At 36.8% G+C, this 26,844-nt stretch overlaps 1 protein-coding gene across 2 annotated transcripts; it reads left to right on the plus strand.

The window, feature by feature from the left end:
* Nucleotides 1-4,391: 4,391 nt before the first annotated feature.
* Nucleotides 4,392-26,758, plus strand: LOC140800711 (callose synthase 3-like). Of its 2 annotated transcripts, none has more exons than XM_073155504.1 (44): nt 4,392-4,620; nt 4,704-4,812; nt 4,897-5,109; nt 5,572-5,672; nt 5,760-5,884; nt 5,976-6,069; nt 6,157-6,267; nt 6,358-6,474; nt 6,630-6,722; nt 6,819-6,910; nt 7,045-7,171; nt 11,524-11,661; nt 11,733-11,809; nt 11,892-11,982; nt 14,183-14,305; nt 14,410-14,524; nt 15,287-15,621; nt 15,706-15,758; nt 15,832-15,892; nt 16,776-16,857; nt 16,929-16,978; nt 17,068-17,154; nt 17,420-17,554; nt 17,678-17,775; nt 17,858-17,942; nt 18,081-18,241; nt 18,390-18,513; nt 18,595-18,692; nt 19,973-20,102; nt 20,418-20,569; nt 21,047-21,156; nt 21,257-21,382; nt 21,464-21,532; nt 21,636-21,819; nt 22,044-22,191; nt 22,712-22,831; nt 22,910-23,028; nt 23,170-23,253; nt 24,311-24,423; nt 24,520-24,749; nt 24,839-25,636; nt 25,758-25,808; nt 25,989-26,174; nt 26,285-26,758. In XM_073155504.1, exons 3-44 carry the CDS (start codon nt 4,923-4,925, stop codon nt 26,531-26,533), a joined length of 5,829 nt encoding a protein of 1,942 aa, XP_073011605.1. In that variant the 5' UTR covers nt 4,392-4,620; nt 4,704-4,812; nt 4,897-4,922; the 3' UTR covers nt 26,534-26,758. The 2 variants fall into 2 exon arrangements, with proteins under 2 accessions (XP_073011605.1, XP_073011606.1); XM_073155505.1 differs by having other exon boundaries at nt 4,485-4,620; nt 4,724-4,812.
* Nucleotides 26,759-26,844: the final 86 nt, after the last annotated feature.

The raw sequence follows: 26,844 nt of genomic DNA on the forward strand, positions 1-26,844 counted from the left end.
TAAATTTATTTAAAAGTTAAATTATCATGTCAATTATCCCGTGGATTAACTGTGACCACAGTTAAGCTAGGTATACTTTTATAGTAATATTAATATGGATAGAAGCCCAAGTCCAAGAAAAATTAGGAGTGATGTCTAATTTTTTTTATTGTAAGTTTTAGCCACTCGTTTCGCTTGGAAAGCTATCTTGTAAATTGTTTGGTCGTCTACAACAATAATAATAGATTTATTTAGGTGTATTAGTTTATGATGTCAAAGTTTATATTTTAAGATAGATTTTTCTAGGTGTATTAGTTTATGATGTAAAATCTTCGCGCACACGTTAACTCAGGTTTTTAAAAAAAATAGGGCTAAATATATTTTACCCCTCTATACTTATACCTAAAATCACTTTGCCTCTCTATACTTTAGAAAGTCTTAAGTCAGTCTCTGATACTTATGACTAAAGTAAAACTATTAGTTTTTCTTTTGTTAAACTTAACTAAATAACGTTAAAATGTTCCTTTATTAGAGAAGAAATACAGATTTTAATATAACGCAGGAAATTACTAAAATAGCCATGGTACTTAGTTAAATTTAATAGGAAAAATTAACAGTCTCACTTTAGTCATAAGCACAAGGATTGATTTAAGACTTTTTGAAGTATAAAGGGTAAAATAATTTTGAGTATAAGTACAGGGAGGTAAAATATATTTAACCCAAGAAAATATTATGGATAAAAAGGGGGCACCTTAATACGTATTGGGCTCTAGGACTGAGCCGGAGCCCGGCCCAATAGCTGAGTTCGTTTTCAGTGGGCCCAAAAAGCCTTCTTCTACTCTCATCTCATTTTATCCCTTATCCAATATTTTGAGATAAAATGAGAGATCTGAGCTCAAAAACATGCTAAGACGTGTCACGTGTGCAATCGTGTAACTTTATTGTAACATAATTTATCATGTACATAATTTGTTTTTATTTGCTTTACTAGCTCATTTTCTATTCCACGTAATAAAACTTAGCATTACGACAATAAAATAAAAGCTAGGAGCATCGTTCCAGTAAGTATCTTAACAAAATTAAAATTTTATAATTTACTTTTAATGGTTTGGTTTAACTTTTTACATTTATGTACCTCAAATTTAAATATTTAGTGAAGACAAAAGGAACGCAAAAAATATTAACGTCAATGAATCGTTGTTAGTGTTGGATGAAAGTTTTAATAATTATAATTTGATCTGAACCATAAGCTCCAAATAAACCAATAGGAATACTATTAACGATGTTGCTAATGCTTTTCTATAGCCCCAGATCTTGGAACTAACCTTAGACCTTAGTGCTGTGACGTGACTATATCTTGGATTGGCCCACGGGCTTCACTTAGAAGAAGAAAATAAAAAACCAAACTAAGGATTGAAAAATACTTTAAAACATAATTTAGTGTCCCCACCATTACGCATTAGGCTGGGAATCCAAGTGACAAAAAGTCATGGGCGCTGGCAGAGCGCTCGAGTGGGTTCAGGTGAATTTTCGGGTTTTGACCGAATTAGAACTCTTTTGTATTCTTTTTACTGAAATAGATTATTCATCAAACTTATCCCTAAATGACATTTAATTCACATAAAAATATTAAATTAATTAGCATATTTAAAAATACCTTTTGTTGGCGGACAATTTTTTCCTTGACAGCTAAAAAATTAAATTAAAATGATTTATATATATATATATATATATATATATATATATATAATGTTGATCGGTTCAGTGTTTTAGGACCGGATAAAAATATTGAACCAATTAGTATTTTTATTTAGAGATAAAATACTAATTAGTTTAATATTTTTATTATTTTTATAATAAATTATATTTTATTTGGTAATAAGTTTGAGGAGTATTTTATTTTAATAAAAAAAAATTAAAATAGAGTTATTTTGGTCAAAAAACTCAGAATTTTCTTCCTTCTTTTGCATAGTTTTTACCATCCGTTCCTATTCCCTGGCCAAATGGCTCGGGAAAGTAGAAACTTTCTCCCCTCGTGTTTTTTTTAAAATAATTTCACTTAAAATTTCTAAATTATTATTAATTTTTGCACATATATTTTTATTTTTCTTTACTATGTACATCACTTGATCTTAATTTTTTTTAATTTAGAGGTTTGTATAATTACATTTTATTGTTACTTTAAAGAGATAGGAATATTTTTCTTAATTTAAGAGGTGTGCGTAGGTAATGAAAAAATCATAAAGTATATATGAAAAATAATAATAATTTAGAGAGTCTAAGTGAGATTATCATTGGTTTAGTCTCTCTCCCTCCTTTTTATCTCTTTCTTCTTATTGTATATATTATCTTTTCTTTTCTCCTACATTGTAGTCCATTTTATTATCCTTTTTAACAGTCTTTTATTTTATTGTCATCCATCTTATTTGCAGTCCTCTTCATGGTCTTGTATCTTGTTATTGTCCATCTCACCTGCCTCACATTTGTATTGAACGTGATGCAGCCACCATCATTCTCACATCATCACCAATTTCACTGATGTCTCGACTGACATATTTATTTAGATTGAAGACAAATTACAATAAAATTCGGAGAGGGAATTGACCCACTCGTTACATACTTTCTTAGCGAAAGCAAAATACGCTAAGCTGTTAGCTATAACATTGTTATTTCTACTGGTAATGCAGACATTTAAAAAATGATTTTGAGATAAGATCAATGAACATTCCTTTACTATGGTTTTGACTGCCCGCTCAACTTTGACTTGGCTAGAACCTATTATCATGCAGACCAACTTCTAACAATATGAGAATAACCAAGCTTTCTTCACATTCGTAAGCTTCTTAACTTCCTTGAGTAGCTTCAAGAGGGCTAAAGCTTCACTGTGAATGGCATTGCCGTAGTACTCCAAAAGGACGACTTTACATATGCGATAGTCGGAGAGATTTGTTACTAAACCCAATTCAATTCCTCCGACATTAGTACCTTTCCATACAACATTCGGTCAGCCCATTTAGTCTCCAACCTAAATGGGAAACTCCATAAGCTTGTCAAAGGGAAAAGAGGTAGGAACAGTCAAGAGAATCCAAGAAGAAATCCGCCTTGAAGTCATGATAGTAGATTCCACTGATAGAATGACTTTCCTCAGACAAGACTTCTCACATCTGAAAATGAGATTGTTTCTGCTTCTCTATGAGCTCCATGAGATGCCATACCAGTACAATATGTCATTTTTGTTCGACCGAGATAAGCTCATGGATAAAAGGATGCCACTGATCTCAGTAACATCATCTTCTACTTCTAGCCGCCCTCAAGTTCACCTGTCATTGCGTTGCCTCAAGCTTTAGCTCAACGGAAGGGGCTCCTTGAGTGCCATGATCATATAAAAATTGTAACATTTGAACTAGTTAATTATTCAGATATTTTAAATTAAAAAATTTATGTAAAGATGCCTAGAATATTTCAAGCGGATGATTGTATATAAAAAGGTATTTAACGTGAGAATGCGACTGAGAGTGTAGTGTCCGCATTGGCGCATTTGCGGGTCCCAGGCCAGATGGTAAAGGTTCCTTTACCAAGGCTGATATTAAATATTCACCAGAGAGGCGCAACACAAATACCACTGCACTTCTCCAAAATAACAACATTAACCTCCTCGTAAAATGACCACAAAAGGCACCGGTAATTTCCGTCCATGCAAATGGGTGATCTCGTCATTTCACCAGGGTGGGCAGCCGCAAGGCAAATTAATTTTGTCCGTTGTACAAAACGGGTTACTCCTCCCATCTGCTCGAAAAGTACGCGGACAATTCACGCAAAAAATTTAAACTTTTTTTTTGGCCACTTTTGAATTCAAATCTTGACGACAATGCCCTCGAGTGGTGCTCCTCGATTACGGCACGATTTTTTCAGTTTTACAAGATTGCCCTCCGTTCCGACGTCGGTTCTAATAGAGGACGTGGGGAATTTTTAAATAATACCCTGTGATTTAGTTATTTTCGTAATTAACACCTCGGCTTTATGTCCACTCCTAAAATGTTCTTAATAAAATAGTTTTCTTAAATAAGTTTGGATTTTATAATGGTAATTTTAGACAATTATATTTCAGAATAAGTTGATAAATGAAAATTATACAGAAAAAGAGGAGTCAAATTATAAATAGTTGGGGGTCTTAATCACAAAATTATTTAAATCCACTAAAGTGTGGGCAATGTTGTGCCAAATTGCAAATTTTTGCTGGTCCAGTACTTGATCCTTATCAATGCAAATAGACCGGCGATGAATCACAAACGGTCAAACGAATCCGATTATAAAGAGATCGGTACTAATCCAGCGGTCCGTGGCAATTTCGTAATAAACCCCAACGCCTCACCCATTTGGTCAAAAGCTGGTCGGCTCACTCGCAGCGCGGCGAGAGACCCCACTTGACTTCTGGCGTTTTCTTGGCTTCGTCACCATTTCTTTTTAGCTCTGGCGTCGCTCTCCCAAGACATTGCTTTAAGTGGCAGCACAGTCCTCATCATTCGTCCTTCTTCCTCCTCACCCTATTAATTCCTCTCCACTTCTATTTGAGCTAGGGTTTTTTCTTCCTCCTCTTCGACCCCTCTATTCAAGCTGCCACTTGTAGTGCTCCGACTCCAGGTAATTCCCCTCATTCCTCCCGGTTTGTTGGTTCAAATGGCTACCGTTAGGGTTTTGATTGCTGTTTCGGACTGAATCACTAGGGTTTTGATCACTGATTTAGCCTCGTGTTGGAGCTCTCTTGGTGATTTTGATGAGTTCGCTAACAAGGCTCGGATATCTCGAATTGTTGCAGTAGAGTTCAAAGAAAAAGTATTTCTTCCTTTTTCTTTTTTCCTTCCTTTATATATTGCTCTAAATCGGTTCAATTAAGGGTTGGTTGCTGTTATGCTCTAGGCGAACTTGGTAAGGTCGGGCAAGAGATGTCTTCTTCTAGAAGGGGGCCGGAGCAGCAGGGGCCCCGGCGGCTTATCCGGACGCAGACGGCGGGGAATCTCGGGGAGACGATTTTTGACAGTGAGGTGGTCCCTTCATCCCTCAACGAGATAGCCCCGATCCTTCGTGTGGCCAACGAGGTTGAGCCCAAAAACGCTCGTGTTGCTTACCTCTGTAAGTCTCATCCATGGGAACCTCTCGCTATCGTCTTGATTATTGGATGATTTGAGCTATTCTCTTGTGTTCTTATCGTTGGTTACACTTGCATGGTGTTATTTTACGGTTGACCTTTCCTTAGATTTTTAATTTGTTCTTTGAGGAGGAGGGGATCTGGTAGGTTATAGTATGTGAACCTATAACTCCTATTGACCTTTTGTATTATTCAAATACACCATCTGTTAAATTTTTTTTCGCCCTTCTTGAATTCTACCTCTTAGCACAAGTTCAGTAATCAGTATGCCTCATCTCGATGTCAATTCATGTTGTGCAGTCCTTTATAACATTGCTTATGGCTCTTGTGCTAATCAATAGCACATAGTAGTTCCATTAAGTAAATCTTTAAATGATTTTATAAGTGACGCTTTTGCTGGCATTGGGTTACTTTTGAGAAGCACCATCTTTGTCAATGGAACACAGGTCGTTTCTATGCTTTTGAAAAAGCTCATCGGCTGGACCCTATTTCAAGTGGTCGTGGCGTTCGCCAATTTAAAACTGCACTTCTGCAAAGGCTAGAAAGGGTAATGCTCCTTGTACTTCAGTGTTGGCTAGTTGCACTATCACTATATATAGGTATTTGTTTTAATTTTGCATTTTTCTCTTATTAGGAGAATGATCCAACTTTAAAAGGAAGGGTTAAACAGAGTGATTCTCGAGAAATGCAGAGCTACTATCAACACTATTATAAGCAGTATATTCAAGCTCTTCAAAATGCTGCCGATAAAGCTGATCGGTGAGTAAATCCTGGAGTTTGCTCTTTGGCAGTATACAATTGGTTGATTATAGATGACATTGCTTTTATGTATGGTCTATGTTGAATTCAGTGCTCAACTAACCAAGGCATACCAAACTGCTGCCGTTTTGTTTGAGGTTTTGAAAGCTGTCAATCAGACACAATCTCTTGAAGTTGATCAGTCGGTCAGTAGTGGCAGCTTTTCGTAATGTATCTATAGGTCTGATTTTGAAGAAACTTTATGCCTTATCTACATTTATTTACTTATTCAGGTACTGGAAACACATACTAAAGTACAGGAGAAGACCAAAATTTATGTCCCTTACAATATCCTCCCTCTTGACCCTGACAGTGCAAATCAGGCTATCATGCAATATCCTGAGGTTACTTTCGCCATAACTTGCTGCTTCCTATATTTATGAAATGTTTGCTCATTAGGTAAAAGGGCCTACTCAAATACTTATTTTTATTAGATTCGAGCTGCCGTTTTTGCCCTCCGAAATACCAGGGGCTTACCATGGCCTAAGGACCCTGAGAAAAAGACCAACTTGGACCTTCTTGACTGGCTTCAGGCTATGTTTGGGTTTCAGGTAAACCATCAAAATATGCCTATCTTTCAGTCTCCAGTATTACATTATTCTTGTGGTAGTACCCTGTTTATGGGCTTTGTTAGGATCAATATAACAAATTTTATGTCCCTTTGATAACATTATTAAATAGAATAGAATTCTCTTAATCTTTGCAGAAAGATAATGTGTCTAATCAAAGAGAGCATCTGATACTGTTGCTTGCAAATGTTCACATACGCCAGTTTCCAAAGCCAGATCAACAGCCAAAGGTTTCTTTTCTCATCCATGTTAATCATCATACAGGAAAGCATAATGGTGCTTTGTTCTTTGTTCCGTTGGTTCTCATCGCAATTTTTCTGTTTCAGTTGGATGATCGTGCACTAACTGACGTGATGAAGAAACTCTTTAAGAACTATAAAAAGTGGTGCAAATACTTGAACCGCAAAAGTAGTCTATGGTGAGGATCTCAAATATGAAATCCTACGGTAGTATAGAGATGGTTGATGCTTGTTATCTTGTACATAATTACAATTACATGTTGTTCTTAAGATTCCTCATTTTACTTAAAAAAGTGAATTGCTTAAATTATAGGCTGCCAACTATCCAGCAGGAAGTGCAACAACGTAAGCTTCTCTATATGGGTCTTTATCTGCTCATTTGGGGTGAGGCAGCGAACTTGAGATTCATGCCAGAATGCCTTTGCTACATCTATCATCATGTATGCAGCCTAAACCTAGCCCTTTTCTTTCTCTGCATCTTCAAACTTTTAGTGTGTTGGCCCATGATTTTGTACATGTCAAAATAGTAGCCTAGATACTTGTACTATTTTTTAATTGTATCATTAGTTGTTTGTTCGAAATTTGACCAAATTTTAAATCCACAGTTTGTTGTCTATATATTATTGATAAGTGGAGGTAGAATTAACTCTTGTAGATTTGTAATTTTGTTTGATGAAAATACAACTGAAAAGTCTAATTGAAGTTTTAGTATGTTACAGATGTTGACGATCATCTCTGCAGTAGCAATGTTAACAAATTTTGTTTGTTAAACTACTACATTCACCCAAACTACCACCGATGCGTTCCTCTCGTTTTTTTCATCGATTTAGACTACTTACACGCCCAAATTTGTCATCGATTTCATATTCTATGGTCCGTCCCAACCTAACTACCATAAAATCTAGAATTGAAGTCTAAATCGATTGAACCCCCAATACGTTCTTAATCGGAACGTACCAAGTGGTATTAGAGCCGGGCGAACCTTGGACCACCTTGGATCTTTAGCAATGGTGAACACAAGATCGAGAAATAATATGTAAGAAACAATTTGCATGGAGGGTGACACGACTATTGCAAACCAAGATTTAATTGGTGGGAGATTGGAGGATACTATGATATCCCCAAGCCACACCAAAATCCCTCCTATGGCGATGGAGATCATGATGAGACAACTGTTAATCATATCACAAAGAAATGTCAAGGAGCTGGACTTAATCACAACTGGACTATCCAATCCGACTACACCATAACTGAGGCCTTCAATGTCGAATTCGACTGTTTCTGCCCCACCATCGGCCCCTTAAGACTCAAATACCTCCAACCCAGAATATAAAACCCTTGCTGCCCCCCGTCCAGGTATGGCTAGAGCAGCAAACAATTGTTTTCAAGAACCGGTCAACTACAGGCGTGAGAACCGGGTCAATTTTGAGAATTTTGACGAAGAGGACTATTGGCTTGAGGAGCTGGACCTTGAACCACATTGAGATGAGGTAGAAAGAAGAAACCACTATAGAATGGGCCACGACCACCCTAGAGCAGACCTGGACGATGATACAATTCGAATGGCGATTGTGGGATCCAAGGGCGAATGGTGTGGCTAGATTTTTCAAAATTCAGCGACGGAGATTTGGTTGATTGGCTATATCGTGCAAAGTAATTTTTTAATTATCAGAGGGCCCCGAAGGATCAAAAAGTCTTGCTTGTAAATTTTCACCTCGAGAGTTCAATCCTACATTGGTATTAAGCCGTTGCTGAACACCGAAACTTGAATTAGCGGGGAATTTTTAGTTCTGGCCTCACAAAAAAATATAGGGCAGTAGGCTATGAAGATTTTAATGCTCTTCTTGCTAAGACAGTTCAGTGAACCATCGTGCTTGCATATCAAGAGAAGTTTGATGGAGTTAGTACTCGTTGCTTTCCACCATGGTTTGATTCATGATTGTAAAACACTTTTATTTTTAGGATTGCAGAGTGAAATTCAAGCGAATGTTCAAACATTTCGACCACGAACCTTGGAGGAGGTCTATGAAGATGCTTTGATCATGGAAAAGAAGCATGGAGGACTTCGAAACCAGATGCGGACTGTTGGGCCCAATTGAGACACGAGGTACCCGGTGCTGTTGAACTAGATGACGGGGAGTTCGTTTGCCGGATCAAGTGTTGTTGCTACAAAGTTTGGACGACGACCACTCTTACGAATCTCAATGGATGTGAGAGGAGGCGTTAGACCTACTGTTTGTAACAATGGATGTGTCTTTTCGTTGCGACGAATGATTTTACTCGGTCATAGGGCCAACGGGAAGCGTAATGTTAATTGATGGACATGAGAAGATAGATGATGATGATGAGAGAGACGAGGAGAGACCAGAGGAGACAATAGAAGGGTACGTGGAAGAAGTGTAAGCCAAACCTTCTATGCGTGTGTACTTGGGAACCATCGCACCAAGGACACTTCGAGTAGATGACTTAGTCAGAAACCATTGTGTACATATCCTCATCAATTTAGAGAGTGTACATAACTTTTTAGATAAGCGATTAATGGAGAAAATTGGGTTAAAGGTGGAACCTATTATCGAGATTGAAGTGGCAATCGACGATGGCACAAGGTTAAAGATGAATAATTTACATCGCCGAGTAGAGAGGCCATAATTTGATGGTGGACTCGTATCCTTTTACCATACAAAGAGCCGATGTTGTCCTAAGTACTCAATGGCTTTAAAGTCTAGGATTGGTAACCTTTCATTTTAATGGCATGTGGATAATGATTCAACAGAATGGTGGTGTGGTGCGGCTATATAGCGTGAGGATGGTGGGCCTAAGCCAAACACGTGCAGCAAGACGAATGAGGCGATATGGAGTTCGAGACGAATATCATGAATCGCTTTTTTAACTTTACACTTTGAGGGTAAGGTGAGAGAAGCATGGTGGGTTAATACAGACCAAAAATCAGTCTAAACCACCATTCTCAAGCGTTTGAAATCTGAGAGCAAAAGGCTATCATAGGCGTTCGCCCTTGATGCCGTCCGAACGCCCAACGACGAATTTGATTCAAACTTGATTTCGTTATGTGTTTTTCATGCTTTAAGACTCTTTAATTGTTTTAGGACGTGGGTTAGCCTATAAATAGGTGTTGAAACAACTGATTCTGGATAGAATTTGCACGGAAGTTTTGAGAGATATTTCGGAGGATCTGGCCGTTAGATCAACGTAAAATTTTGATACGAGGTAGCCCTGAGAGAACTTTTTTCATGAATCTAGTTTCACTAAATCGGATTTGTAGATCGAAAGATATTTTCGAAAAGGTAGACAAAGATCGGAGGGTCAGACCTACGAGATTAGGTCTGCATGGGATTAGGGATCCGTGGGTAGAGGCACAGACTCCTAGGTATAAGATGAAGTTGATGATGGAGTGGAGGCCGAGTAGTCAATGGAAGTGGCTCGGCAATAGATGGTGGTGGTGGCTTGCGGATGTGGATGCGATAGATGTTTGAAGGCTATGATTGGCCTACAACTGTGGTAGCGATAAAGTTGAAAATTATACGGGAGGTAAAGATGGTTAAGATAGATAGATGAAGGGGAAAAAATAAGTCTACCCTACGGGACTAGGGGAATAGGCGGAAGAGGGAGATTAGAAGTTAGACGAGACCTTACTAACGAAAGAGGTGGCACTGGTTGGTAAAGAGGGAGGAGGGAGATGTAGAGGCCGGCGGCCTAGTTGAGAGAGATGCAAGGACAAAAGCCAATTGATCTTTCATTCTAAGCATTACTAAGATACAAGCCATAAGACCCTATTTATAGAGATTAAATTAAAAAGTTATGAACAAATAAATCGGTCTTTCGTATCTTCTTGGATATATACCTTCATCTCGTTGTAGATAGATATCGAATCGGTAAAAACTTCGAATATGAAAGTTACAGATGAGAAAATCACCGATCTTCTCCAACTGGTTTGATTTCATTATGACGTCTGTAGAATATCTTGCAAATATTTTACTGAAACTGCGTAGATTTCGATTTAGTTAATTAAATAATTTTCTAACCTACTAAGATTTTGAGTAAACCACATAAACATAATAAATAAGATAACTAGACTTGATCCATTGAGTCCAATGTCTTTCGAGGTCACCCGATCTGGTCCGAATTGCATCATGCATTGATTATTTGAGTATTATTAGTTTTTATCTTATTTCTCTCTCTTTCTTTCTAAACTCTAAGTTTTGTCTAATCTAGCTTTGATTTAGAGATGCCATTGCTTCCTTCCTCCTTGTTTGATTGGCCCCCTTGACTCTTAGGAACGATTCAACTTCTCCATCATCCCATTTCTCGTTTTACTAAGTTATCATCATCTATACAATCTGCCCTAACTACATCCTTTCCCCAAACCACCACCAACACGTTCCTCTCGGCTTTCTCATCGATTTAGACTACTCATATGCCCAAATCCGCCACCAATTTCATATTATATGCTTGCCCTAGCCTAACTACCATAAAATTCAGAATTGAAGTCTAGATCGATTGAACTCCCGATACATTCTTAATTGGAACGGATTAAGAGCAGAATCTAGTCTGCAGACTGTAGGGGAGGTTTTCTATTATCAACAATTTGCTTCTAGATGATCTTTTGTGGGTTGAACTAGTTTAACTATTGGATAATTAGTCTGCAAAACCCATATTATTTTTCTGGCTAAAATGTGCTGCTCATGATTATGAGTTCCCTTTTATGCAACTTTACTGTGCTTACCTCAGCTTGATGTTTTAGAGTTGTTTTGCTTATTTGATTTCTATTTGCTAGATGGCGTTTGAACTCTATGGTATGCTTGCGGGGAATGTAAGTCCCATGACTGGTGAGAATATAAAGCCAGCATATGGTGGTGATGAAGAAGCCTTCCTCAAGAAAGTTGTCACTCCCATTTACAAAGTTATTGAAAAGGTATAATATCTGTTAGTTCATCATATTGCTCCTGTACATGCTTGATCAGGTTGTACATGTTTGCACTGTAGGAAGCCGAGAGGAGCAAGAGAATGATATCAAAGCATTCACATTGGAGGAACTATGATGATTTGAATGAATATTTTTGGTAAAAAAAGGCATTAGGTTAACTGTGAATAGATTTAGCTTTGTTTGTTAAAGTATTATGTAAATGTTTTGCACCGTTGCAGGTCAGTTGATTGCTTTCGCTTAGGCTGGCCCATGAGAGCTGACGCTGATTTCTTTTGTGAGGCTACAGATTTTCGTCGTGAACCAAACGGAGTGAGTAAATAGTTTTGCTTGAATAGCTCTTCATGTTATTTGACAGGCAAATCAACGAAATTGTTTATTTGAGTTGCCGTCCCTAGACCTCATGTTGGCAAATAGCAAGAGCCTCATGCACTAAGATGCTCTTTATATTTTTATACTATGAGCTTCATTGTGCTGAATAACTTTTTTGTCCGTTCAGGGCAGAGAATTCTTTTAGCTTATTTAAGTCTGTTCATGCTTGATTTTATTTGTGTGCATAACTAATTTGTTTGAATTCAAGTATCCAATCAGTGGATACAAGTTGTTTGAAACAATTGTCAATTGGTTAATCTATCATCTTTTAACCAAAAAAGACTTTGGATAAATTGATGATTAGGATTACTCTGATCTAAAGAATTAGTAGGATTGCCTATTAAAGGTCCATTGGTGGTGGAATCCTATTTAAGACATTATTCTTATGAAAAAATTATCATATCGGATTGGCTGACAAAAATTCATCTGTTGGTTTAAAAACAAAAATTTCTTCAGCCATTTGGAAGACACCTTCCAGTCTTAATTAGTTTTGTGGGCTTCAGTTCATTGGAAATTCATTTGTCTACTGAATATGGTTCTCATTTAGGTAATAGTTACATGTTTCGAGGCCTACTTGCTCAACTTTTGTCCTTTTATTTCTTCTTTACTTCACTTTCTTAGCCCTGTTTGGTTTGTGATTAAGAGAAAATCTAGAGTAACTATTCTAGATTTTTTTACTCTTAAATTGTAACTCTTATCTTGAGTAGAGTAATTTGATGTTTGGTTATAAGCTAAAATAGTGGTGTAAGAACTATATTTGTTGTGACATAATGTTGATGTAAAAGTATAAACAAGAAGTAATTTTTTGCTCGTCCTTTATGAATTTACACAAATTTTCTTTGATATGACATAAAGTAGATTGATGGTACAGATGAACAAAACCAACATACAATAAATAGATGTAGTATTATTCTCTATGTTTGCAATGCATGCATCCATATGTGCATTACCATTCTCTATGTATGACCATTATCTGTGTATGCATTGACTACATATTGACAATCTCTATGTATGCAATGGAGACAATTGACATTCTCTATGGATGCAATTGAGGTAAATTAAATTCTCTGTGTATGCAATGGAGACAAATAACATTCTCTATTTATACGATGGCTCATCTTAACATTTTCTATATATGCAATGATTACATATTAATATTCTCTATGTATGTAATGACTGCATATTACGATTCTCTATGTGTGCACTGAGTACTTACTAATATCTACTTGTAAGTATGCAATGCATACTTGAGTAAAAAGTGAGATAGGTGAGTGGAAGGAGACAGAGGAGGTAGGTGGAAAAATTGAGCAGAAACTTTTGGTATGTGGAGTGAGATAGGTGGGTGGTAAGGGAGAGAAGAGAATTTTTTGAAATAACATTAGTCAAATTAAGGGTAAAAATTGAGTTTATACATGATATAATATGTAATTTGGCTGAATAGTGTTTCTAATCTGGAGAAGGAACAATTTGATGCGTAGTTATAAATTTAGAATAGTGTTCCTTAATTTTTTTTGAATTAGATCCATATGGGGTCTAAATCAATAGTTAACTATTCATTATTGTTTTTGTGTTATGTATGGTTCATACTATTTTACTGTATTTTCGTAACCTGTACTTATCAGTCTTATACATGGGTGGCATGCAGTCCTAATTCTAGTACACCAATATTTTCTAAACTTCAAATATACTGGCTTTAAGTTACTTCTGGCTAAAAGCTTTGTTAGTTTTTTGTGCCTTGGAAATAATTAAAATGGCACAAGTACATGATCCCGATTTGAATATTTCTTGATATCTTAAAGTCGCAGAATGTGTCATGTGAAAATGGTAAGGCCTGTAGTTTAAATTTGCGACAGTGGGAAGAAGGTGGATTATATAGTCTTGTCATGATTTAAGAGAATGATGAAGGCATTCTTTCTTATTTTGTTGACTACATTACTGTATGGTTATATCTTTCTATTTTCACAAGGAATGCTTTCTCCACTGAGGTCACTTCAACTTTATTGTCACAAAGTCCAATCAATTGATCTGCCAAATTGTTTTATGTTTTTATTTCTGGTGAAACTGGTTTGCATTTATTATAATAAATGATATGCATTTGTTTTCTTTTTGTCTCCTTATTTTAATTGAATACCTAATTCAGGAGAACAAGGTAGCTGATGGTGAGCGGCGGATTGGAAAGATAAATTTTGTCGAGATACGCTCATTCTGGCACATTTTTCGAAGTTTTGATAGGATGTGGGGCTTTTTTATTTTAAGCTTGCAGGTTAATTTTTCTTCTACCATTTTATCCTGTTCACACCCCCACCTCCCCCCTCCTGTTTTCTTCTTGTTTCTCGTTTGGTGGTTATTGTTTTCTTTTGTTATTAGGCTATGATTATAATTGCTTGGAATGGTGGATCACCGAGTGACATCTTTGATCCGGGAGTATTTAAAAAGGTTTTGAGTGTGTTTATAACTGCTGCTATACTGAAGTTAGTGCAAGGTGAGTTTGGTGGAAGTTTCTGTATAACTTTAAATCTAAATTTCCAGTTCTTTTTGGTGGTTCTTTGTACTTGATCCTGTGTTATTGTTCTCATAAAAAAGTTGCATACATTTTTTTAGGACCTAGTTATGCATATATATGCTAATATCTTGCCACTGTTACCTTGGATCTACAACAGTGTGAGCTTTTCCATAAGAGGAAGCTAGATGACTAATAAAAAGAAGTTAGGTACTTGGTTGAACTGATAACCTGCAAGGTAGTAGGCATGCTATTATGGTCTTTCTTCCAAATTATACCCGAATAAAAAAAATATAAATAACAGCACCTTAATTTGATGTACAAGCTACTGCAGCTGTACTTGATATACATCTTTGTTAGAGGAAAGGAAAAATACTTTGACTCTTTATACCAAGTTTAGTAGGCTTTAGCTTGTGAGATTCTGGTTCTTCTTACATCCAGTTACAATATGAAGTTAAGCTTTTGTTAGTAAGCCATTATCTTAGTTGCTGATTGAAAACCTTGCCATGCCAGTTCTCTGTGTTCACCTTAAACTCTTTGTGAGCAGTTCTTATTTCACCGTGAACTTGTCTTCCTGAATGGTTCATTGATTGGACTGAAAATTGCCTCTCTTTTTTTCGCTTGATAAAATAAGGGAAAAATAGCTTTTTAACAGATTATGGACTGGAGTAATATCAGATTTTTTTTTTTTTTCATTTTATTGATATACATCTTCCTTTTTTATATGACAATATACTACTGCAGCTGTACTTGATATAATTTTAAGCTGGAAAGCAAGAAGAAGTATGTCTTTTGCAGTTAAGCTGAGATATATTCTAAAGGTCTTCTCAGCTGTTGCATGGGTTATAATTCTACCTGTCACTTATGCCTACACATGGGAAAACCCTACTGGTCTAGCAAGAACAATCAAAAGTTGGCTTGGTGATGGTCAGCATCAGCCGGCACTTTACATTTTGGCTGTGGCCATATATTTGTCACCGAATATGCTTGCTGCTTTACTATTTCTATTTCCATTCCTCAGACGATTTCTTGAAAGATCGAACTTTAAGATCATAACACTGATGATGTGGTGGTCTCAGGTAATGTTATAACCTAATTTTAAGATTGCAAAAGTAACACTGGCAATTTAGCACTTCTATTTTGACTACTTTACATATTGGCAGCCTCGTCTTTATGTTGGAAGAGGAATGCATGAGGGAGCATTCTCCCTCTTCAAGTAAGTAATACTTGTTATTCATCACAGCCCTCTCACTTTTGTTCTTAATACTAATCAACTGCTGTTATATTAGGTATACCTTATTTTGGGTTCTTCTCCTGGCAACAAAGTTGGCATTTAGTTACTACATTGAGGTACATTTACATTCCTTTCTTGATGTCGGCTGATGGTTAGTAGAACTGTACAGGTGAAATTTTTTGCCTCTGAAAAATATAGAAAATGGAAAAAACTGGCTGTTTATTCTAAACTGAAAGAAGACTCATTTTGAACCTTTAGCTAGATAGAGATAATCTATTTTAAAGGGTTATTTAGTGGAAATGATTCCTTTGTGTTCATTCAAATTTCAATTGTAGGTTTTTTCCTTTGCAAATAGAAGGCTAAGGATTATTTGTCAGCCAATCTGGTGAGATCCTTTAGGAATTCTACTTTTTGGGAGGGGGGTTTGCCCTATGTCTCTCTCTCTGTCTAGGGATGACTTTATACATTCCTTACACTCACCTGAGTGAGTTAGCCTTTAATCATTTTGTGCTCCTGCCCAACCCAAAAAGACAATGTTTCCTCACAAATGACATATTTTTACAAGATTAGTGGTGGAACAAAGAACTTGAATATATCTAGACAGAAACTCCATGTTTGTTTATTCACTCTAGAGACATCTTTAGAGTTACAATTCAAACCAGTACAAAGAAAGCTAAACATTCGGGATATTTTGGAGAACTTTAAGTTTAGCATTTAGGCTCATTAAATTCTCTTTGTATGTAAACTTCCTCATGTGTTAATTGATTTGAACGACTCATGGGTAAGTCTGCCGACAGAATTTCTTTATGCAGATACTTCGTGCATGAAAAAAACTGCCCTATTTGTGTTTCCTTGAAAAAATCTTAATCTCTAAATTTGCATTCCCATCATTAGGTTGTTACATTTTCTTCTTTGTAAATATCAGTGTTGTTCCTCTTTTGGAAGTTTCATGCTATTTGGTTATTTCTGATAATTTGCATACCGAATTTCTCAATGCAGATCAAGCCTCTTGTTCAGCCAACAAAGGATATCATGAGGGAATCCATTGGAACTTATAAATGGCATGAATTTTTTCCGAAAGGTATAAACTCGTGTTAGAATTTAATTCTGTATGTTCTTAAATTTAACTATCTGGTTATTCCTCACTTGCAGCCAACAACAATATTGGAGTTGTGGTTACTCTGTGGGCTCCAATTATGTTTGTATGTGCTCTTTTCATGTGGTATCGTGCAAGCTTATCCTTCTTCTTTCTTTGGAATTCTTGTTAATTCTGCTAATTGGATGGTTCTAGGTTTATTTCATGGATACCCAGATTTGGTATGCAATTTTCTCAACATTAGTTGGTGGTATTTATGGGGCTTGTCGTCGTCTTGGTGAGGTTGGTGGAGTGACACTATTCTGTTTGCTCTTTGTTAAATACACTAGACTAACCAATACACATCATATATTGTACTTCGTAAATTTCTACTGTATTCACTATATTAGCCCCTGCATTTATTATATCTTGTTGCTTGCATTAGTGACGATAAATATTTGTCAAGTCAGACCACTAAACTTTTATTACTGTAAACTCTAGATCTGTTGTGCTTCTTTATTTTGTAGCAACCAAAGTGTACTGATGCATTTATATATGCCCTGACCAGATCCGCACTTTAGGAATGTTAAGATCCCGATTTGGATCTTTGCCTCGTGCCTTCAATGCTCGTTTGATTCCAATTGAGAAGTCTGAAGCAAGAAGGAAGGGATTGCGGGCTTCTTTATCTAGCAAAATTACTGAGGTTTGGATCTACCCTATGCCTATTATCTGTTTACTACTGAAACCTGTCTATCTTCTTACTAGATGACAGTAGTTTGAAGTTTGATGTCAATATCCTAACAAGTTACTCCTGATTGTTTCATAGCCACCTGCTAGTGACAAAGAGAAGGAGGCAGCAAGGTTTGCTCAAATATGGAATAATATTATCACTAGTTTCCGGGATGAAGATCTAATAAGTAACAGGTATATTATTGAGGTTGCATATTCTATTTTTTGTTTTTCATTTTGAACTTAATAGATTATAGCAATGCTCAATTGAGTGTAGAGAAAAGGACTTGTTGCTTGTTCCGTACTCAGCAGATCGTGATTTGGATATCATCCAGTGGCCTCCATTCTTACTTGCTAGCAAGGTCCATCCTGCCACATTACTTCTCTCTATGCATATTTTCCCCTGTGGTTCTTACGCTTCTTATACGTCTGCATTTTCTAGTGTCAATTTAATATCTGCTTACTGAGCTCACATGATTGTGCCATGACTTGATTATTAGATCCCAATAGCACTGGATATGGCAAAAGATAGCGATGGAAAAGATCGTGAACTGAAGAAAAGGATATATTCAGATCGTTATATGCTCTCTTCTATTCGAGAGTGCTATTTGTCATTTAAGAATATCATAAATAGTTTAGTTTATGGTTCTCGTGAGAATGAGTAAGTTGTTAATTCTGTTCTTCTTTTGTTAGGTCATTTTTTATTTTAATTCTAGCTATTTTTACCCCCTCTTTTTTTACTTATTGGAAAATTTCCAACAATTTTCGTGCATTTTTTTAGCTTTAATCATTTGTGATTTCTTTCTCAGGGTCATAAATAAGATTTTCGAGCAAGTAGATGTGCATATAAAACAGGACACCCTGATAAGGGACCTGAACATGAGGGCTCTCCCAGTTCTTTACAACAAGTTTGTTGAGTTAATTGTGTTACTGGTACAAATTTTAAATAGCCCTTTTAGTTCTCCTTTCAATATTGACCAGTATATTACCTCATTCTATTATATGTTACTGTAGATGGGTAATAAGGAGGAAGATACAGGTCAAGTTATCATTCTTTTCCAAGACATGCTTGAGGTGGTGACAAGGGATATAATGGATGAACAACTCCCTGGGTGAGATACATGAATTGTTAATTTTCTTTTCTTTTACACCTTTGCCTGTTTGCCTCATATGTTAATATTTTAGCTGCAAAGCTCAATTTTGCATTTGTTCAGATAGTCACGAGTAAAGTCTGAAGTTGTTAGTTCCACTAGGAGGTGTGCACTTGTGGTGATTTAACAATAAGAAAAACAAAGAAACTTCTGTCCCCTGTAGGGTAATGGATTTGAATGGGTTATCCATTTAGTCAACTCATAATTCAGTTCCGTGAATGAAAATATTGATCTTCTGTTGGCTTGTCTAATAAGATATAATAATAGAGTACAATTGCAGGTGATATTCTTGGTATGTGTAACTTACATGTTTAGTTAGTTTATCGGGAAAATCTGTAGTACATAGTTAGAAGAAAGCATTGTCTTGTCAGTGGCGCAGCTTGTGTCATATACTCATATTCTGGTCAACATTTTCACGCGTCTCCTGTCGGTCCACTGCTATAACCTGTTACCACATGGCATACACTGATGCAGTGTTTTCCATTCTAGATCAATTAAATTAATAGATTATTTGACGGTTTTAAACCTTCATATTGGTTACCATGTTTTCTTTTGTAGAATGTCAGAAAATGGTAACATTAAAGTTTTCTTGTCTTAAAATTTTCTTCCAAAGGTATTTGAGAAAAATAGACTTAAAAACATGGATGAAACCATAAAGTGCTGAAAATCACTCTTCCAACCTAATGTATCATCTGAGGGTTTTAGAAGGCGAAGCAGTGCCTCAGTGTTGTGTTAAATATTTCTTGTAGGTTTTGGAGGTTATCCACTGGTTTCAGGTCTCCAGTAACTTGTACACATATTAGGGTAAGGTGCATGAGTATAGGTGCACGCATGGGAATGGCATGACAGGCACATGTGTAGGCTTAACAGGCATATTGTACTCAATTTTGGAAATTGGAGGCATCCTTTTCCACTAGATCTAGTTCCAAATTGCCAGATCTTTGGATTCATACAGCATAGCTGCGTAGGTCTAACTCTAAATTTCTTGATCCTCCATATTGGATTTTGGTTCCACAATTCATGCCTTATGAATGGAAGGTGATTAGAAGAAACCTCACCTGGACTGTAATTTAAAGCTATATTGTAATTATTTTTACCTTTCCATAGTTGCAAACTTGCAGTTATCATACATTGTATTTAATCTTGCATTGAATTTCATTTAGTTCAGTGGAGGAAAGAGTAGAAAATAGTCTAATGCTACTCCATGATTGAAAGGTTGTTTTTTTCCACAATCTTTGCAGTCTTCTGGATTCTATGCATGGTGCATCATATAGAAGGAGTGAGGGAATAACACCGTTAGACCAACAGTATCAGTTATTCGCACGAGCTATCAAATTTCCTGTGCAAGAAACAGCTGCTTGGACTGAAAAGGTAGTCACTAGTTCCTTGTAGTCTTGTACTTTTCTATACTCCCTATTATGAATAATTAAAATGCACAGAGAATATGACTGGAGAGTTTACATATGTGGCTGTAAAACTTTCCAATTTGTAGATCACATTCAACAGTTTTTAGTTTTTAAATTTAGTTTTTCAGGACCGCTGCACTTGTATTTTAGGCTTAAATCTCGTTTACACTGTGCAGTAAAATTGTTCATACACATGTATAGATTGAAGAAAATATAGAAGGCTAGTTAGTAATATGCGATTATATTGCTCAATTGCTTGGTTGATTGTACTTCATTTCAGATCAAAAGGCTCTATTTGCTTCTCACTGTAAAGGAATCTGCAATGGATGTTCCATCCAACCTGGATGCCAGAAGACGTATATCTTTCTTTTCAAACTCTTTGTTTATGGACATGCCCAACGCTCCCAAAGTCCGTAACATGTTATCATTCTCGTAAGTTGCTTCATGCTTGCAAATTTTCTTTTCAACTTTGTTATTTCCTGGATTTGCACCCGCACCCTTAGCGTGAGTAGTTTGTTTGTTTATATTCTTTGCCTCCTTGTTTGTTCCAAAAACAGTACATACTTTGGCTTCTCATGTATTTCGTTAAACAAGGTCACCTCGTTGCTTCTGTGCTATCAAGCTGTGAAAAAAGATATAACAAAAGACAATTGGAAGATTTGAACTTTGTTTTAGCAGTATCTTTTTTTTCTAAAGTTTGATGATCTTGTGGTCCGCTGTATTCCTAGAGTGGTGACTGCTGAGTAATATATCTTATGGTCTTCTTTTTCTTCCCTATCTAGCAAATAGTACTGATTAAGTTTTGAAGTCTTATATCATGATCTTGTATAGTATCTCCTGGATTGTCATTCTCTTTCTAATTTCCAAATTGTATTTTATATTTGATGAGTTGGAATAACTTTGCTGCAGGGTCTTGACCCCATACTACAAGGAGGATGTTCTCTTTTCATTGCAAGGTCTGGAGGAGCAGAATGAGGATGGAGTTTCCATCCTTTTCTATTTGCAGAAAATTTATCCAGGTCTTTTCATGTCCTGAATAGATTGATATTAATTATGTGGTTTCAGTGGCAGTTTTTACATATGTGCCTGAAACTCACCTGTCATGTGCTGCTCTTATAGATGAATGGACCAATTTCCTTGAGCGGGTAGAATGCAAGACAGAAGAAGAGCTTCGTCGTAGTGAAGAATTAGAAGAGGAACTCCGTCTATGGGCATCATATAGGGGGCAGACGTTGACAAGAACTGGTATTTTATCTGATTCTTAGTGTGGGTATTCACTTTTCTTGTTTTTGACTTTTCCTATTTTTCACTTTTTTCTGCTTCCAGTCAGAGGTATGATGTATTATCGGAAAGCTTTGGAACTTCAGGCTTTTCTTGATATGGCAAAAGATGATGGTAACCAAATAATGAACTATCAGTGGTTTACTTCAGAATTAGTTGCTTTCTTCTTCTTTTTTGCGACTTTTTCAAGTGTACTTTTCTTGTTGTTTTCCTTCAGATCTTATGGAAGGTTATAGAGCAGCTGAATTAACATCTGAAGAAAAAGTCGGGAGATCTTTGTGGGCACAATGCCAAGCTGTTGCTGATATGAAGTTCACATATGTTGTCTCATGCCAGCAATATGGTATTCAGAAACGTTCCAGCGATCATCGTGCACAGGATATACTGAAGCTCATGACAACGTAAGCTGGTTTTATCTGAAACTTGTTCTATTTGGTACGAAATCAGCTAGATTGTGCACCCATTTAGTCACATGGGAGCTTATATCATGTAGCTCGCATGGCCATTAGATTAGTCATACATGCATTTATACTCAAGAATTAACTATCAGGTAGATACTTTATTAGGATAGTCCATCATTACTGTATGATAAGGAATTAATAATCATACCAACAATGTTTTGCAGATATCCTTCTCTTCGTGTTGCTTATATTGATGAAGTTGAAGAACCCAGCAAAGATAGAACTAAAAAGATAGAGAAGGTTTACTATTCTGCATTAGTAAAGGCTGCTTTGACCAATGATTCTACAGAAGCAGTGCAAAACCTTGACCAGGTGCGTGTTTTTCTTCTTTTGGTGAACTAGTTTGCTGCTCTTTTCAGTCACTAGCACCATCTTCAGAAAAAGAGGAGAAACGACAATATTAGTGACCTGTCATATTTAGAGATGTTTATTGCCATCAAAAACAGTAAAAGGGCATACATGATATAAAAGAGTACCTGTTTTTTGTTAACGGAACAGTTGCGTAATTCTTGACACATAGTTTTGGTGACCTAAAGTTTTTTACATATAATTGTTGTTTAGGTCTGAAGTTGTGCACATCTTAGTATGATCTCATTAGGCTATGGTTCAAGGCTCAAAATTGTTCACTTAGGTGTCATATTTCAGCATGTTCACGATGATGAAGGAGGTGGTGTTCCGAAATGTTGCCAATATTGCAAGCATATTCTAATATATATATATATATATATATATTCCAATATTCTATTCAGACATTTGGTTTATCTTATGACTTTTCTGTGGGAGTTTGGAGTATCAAAGGAACTTTCTTGACCTTTTGAATTTCCTTACCTAGGTGATTTATCGGATAAAGCTTCCAGGCCCAGCCATTTTGGGTGAAGGGAAGCCTGAGAATCAAAATCATGCTATTATTTTCACCAGAGGTGAAGGCTTGCAGACCATAGACATGAACCAGGTAGAGGATTTTCTTGCTTCTGCTTTTGTGATATAATATTTATATTCACCCTTCCTTATCTGATGCAAAATACTATAGGAGCATTACATGGAGGAGGCCTTCAAAATGAGAAATTTATTGCAAGAGTTTCTTAAGAAACACGACGGTGTCAGATATCCATCAATACTTGGTGTTAGGGAAAATATATTTACTGGGAGGTAGGTGCTCTAAATGCTCATGTGCTCCCTTACTAAGAGTTGGCGAGCTAGGTGGTTTAGCTTTCTCTGTAGCCAAGTTGTGTTTGTTAAGTTCGTTTCTTATGAAATGTGCGGATGACTTTTATCTGATATCTTGTGCAGTGTTTCTTCTCTTGCATGGTTTATGTCAAATCAGGAGACCAGTTTTGTAACTATTGGACAACGTGTACTTGCCAATCCTTTAAGGTGAGTCGTCATAGTTTAAATAAAATTTTGGTGGAATTACCTTGGTGCCATAAATGCCATGCCAAGAAACATAATATGTAGAAGTTGCTTCTGTAGTGCACGGTTTGTTTACATGCCTTTTAATGTTATATCATATGGATATATGGAATCATGCCGTGAGTCCACTAACTGTTGAATCTTGCAACTTGTACTTTTAAGTTTCCAACCTTTTTATGCAATTGACTATGGATGGCCGTGCCGGCGGTATACCGGCACACGTGGCACGAGGGGTGCCGCACGACACCCCTCTTAATAGTTTCGCCGCATGCCATCGACCTCTCATCGAGCTCGCAGATTGCCGATTGCTGCTCGCTGTCGCCTGAGCTTGCGTTGGATGGCCTAGCCCAAGGGAGGGAGGAAGAAAGATCGAGGGGCCCTCACTCACTCACTCTCTCTCTCTCTCTGGCTAGGGCACCCAACGCGAGCTCCGGTGATGGCGAGTATTCCTTTACCTTTTTCTCTCCTTTTCTTACGGCACGGTCATCGTTGCAATTGACTTGTTCAGTTTTCTTGCTGCTCTAATATATTAGCCCATCTAATTATCAAAATGAGCATTACTTACACTTTTTTCATATCATAATTTCCATATCTTGATACTCTCAAAGACTCCTCGTGCAATGTACTCCTAAACTGCAATTTTAACTGTCTTGCCCAAATGAGAGAAGTTTTAATATTAATCTCACTTGATATGAGAATATTATAAAATTGTTTTTTACCTGATAAGAAAATGAAAAACTTAGTTTATATGTGGATTAGAAATGCCCTTATGTACTTCAAAATATGTACAGCATAATTATTTCATGATCAATGACTTTGATTACCCACCTGATACTTGACATATGTTAAGATTTTCTGTTTTTGGGCCGTGGGCAAGCTCACTTGTAAAAGATTCGTAAGACATGTTCGGTGGTGATGGTTTCTAGTGCATTTGTTATTTACTTGGGTTATGCCTTTTTTTCCTATTGTTGATATTTTGCATCATCTAGTTGCAGTTTCATATTCTCATTGCTATTTACAGGGTTCGATTTCATTATGGCCATCCTGATGTCTTTGATAGACTATTCCACCTAACAAGGGGTGGTGTAAGCAAAGCTTCGAAGATTATCAATTTGAGTGAGGACATATTTGCAGGTAATTAAGTCTGTAGATACAATAGCTTGCTCTAGTTTGGAATTTGTTGCCTTGTCCCAGAATATATATTGTTCTCTTATCCCTTTTGTGTGACAGGTTTCAATTCCACACTACGTGAAGGCAATGTCACTCATCATGAATACATGCAAATTGGCAAGGGAAGAGATGTGGGTCTTAACCAAATCTCACTATTTGAAGCTAAGATAGCAAATGGAAATGGCGAGCAGACTTTGAGTCGTGACATCTATAGGCTTGGACACCGTTTTGATTTCTTTAGGATGTTGTCCTGTTACTTTACCACCGTGGGTTTCTACTTCAGTACTATGGTATGACATGCACGCTTTTTCCCTGGAATTTGACATGTATTTAGCTAACCCATGCCATGAACTTAAACTGGTTTTCTTTTCTTTGGCAGTTGACGGTCTTGACAGTATATGTTTTCCTATATGGGCGCCTATATCTTGTTCTTAGTGGGCTTGATGAGACACTTGCAACTGGGAAAAGGTTCATACATAACGAGCCTCTTCAGGTTGCACTTGCTTCCCAGTCTTTTGTTCAACTAGGTTTCTTGATGGCATTGCCTATGATGATGGAAATAGGTTTAGAAAGAGGCTTCCGAACTGCATTAAGTGAATTTATACTTATGCAACTACAGTTGGCGTCAGTTTTCTTTACATTTTCTCTTGGAACCAAGACACATTATTATGGAAGGACATTGCTTCACGGAGGTGCAGAATATAGAGCTACAGGTCGTGGATTTGTGGTCTTTCATGCAAAATTTGCTGACAACTATAGGCTCTATTCTCGGAGTCATTTTGTTAAGGGCTTAGAACTGTTGATTTTGCTTATTGTATATGAGATCTTTGGTCAGTCATACAGAGGGGCTGTTGCATACATCTTTATCACTGTTTCCATGTGGTTTATGGTGGGCACCTGGCTTTTCGCTCCGTTTCTATTCAATCCTTCAGGATTTGAGTGGCAAAAAATTGTTGATGATTGGACTGATTGGAATAAGTGGATCAGCAACCGTGGGGGTATTGGCGTGTCACAAGATAAAAGTTGGGAATCATGGTGGGAAAAGGAGCAGGAACATCTTAAGCATTCAGGGAAACGTGGGATCATTCTTGAAATATTACTCGCATTACGTTTTTTCATTTACCAATATGGACTTGTCTACCACTTGAATATAACAAAGAAGACTCAAAGCGTACTGGTATTTATTTCTTCCAACTCATCTACAATGCATTCTGGCTTTTGTCTGTCATGACTTCTTTTAAAGCATGTGCAGTAAAATGAGTGCATCTCACTGTGTGATCCTTCTTACTCGTTTTCAGGTTTATGGTGCATCGTGGCTTGTGATCTTGCTGATATTGGGTGTCATGAAGGTCGGTCAGCATTCCATGCAATCCAGTATAAATCATCTCAATTAATATATTATGCTTGCTGGGATTGCAATAATATTAGTTTTAGAGTATTTGTTGATTCTGTTCTATCTGATAATTTTATATATAATGTCTTAAAATTATATTTGTGATTTTCTCTTATTGGTATTCCCTCCTTCCCAGATGATATCTTCTGGTAGACAGAGATTCAGCGCACACTACCAGCTTGTTTTTCGGCTGATAAAGGGTCTGATATTTATGACATTTCTTTCCATTATAATTATATTAATAGCCATCCCTCGGATGACGGTACTAGACATGTTCGTTTGCATCCTTGCTTTCATGCCAACTGGATGGGGATTGCTTCTGGTGAGTTCAACTGTTGGACAAATTTGCTTTTTAAGTGTGATTTTTAATTCTGCTGTAGTTTAGTTTGACTTGATTTCGCCACTCAAAACTATGAGCGTGGCCTTTTTCAGATTGCACAAGCTTGTAAGCCTCTTGTTGAAAAGGCTGGAATCTGGGGTTCAGTCAAGGCGCTAGCGAGAGGCTACGAAATCATCCTGGGTCTTCTCCTGTTTGTGCCGATTGCCTTTTTGGCTTGGTTCCCGTTTGTTTCGGAGTTCCAAACAAGAATGCTATTTAATCAGGCCTTCAGTAGAGGTTTGCAGATTTCTCGTATCCTTGGTGGGCAAAAGAAAGATCGATCATCTAGCAACAAGGAGTAGTTCGGCCTCCTCCATTCCCCCCCTTTTTTGTATGTTGATTGGCTTTAATTTATATGCCAATTTTTATGAGGTCATGTATATATTAGCACATATAATCATGGTTTGGGTTGCGCTCAGTTTCCCTTGTTTCCTTCTCTCTCCTAGTAGGGAAATTTTCCCATTCTACATGTCTTTTGTACTCGTTAATTTAGAAATGTATTATGAGACCGATCCATTCTGCTAGAACACCCTCTTTGGAATCCTCAAATCAGATGATTCGAGTGGATTCGGGAATTTTATTTAAAGAAATTTCTATGTTTAAAATGTGGCTA

This window comes from Typha latifolia, chromosome 14 (genome assembly GCF_019914945.1).
Source record: "Typha latifolia isolate L0001 chromosome 14, TyphaL0001v2, whole genome shotgun sequence".
Classification (NCBI taxonomy): Eukaryota; Viridiplantae; Streptophyta; class Magnoliopsida; order Poales; family Typhaceae; genus Typha; species Typha latifolia.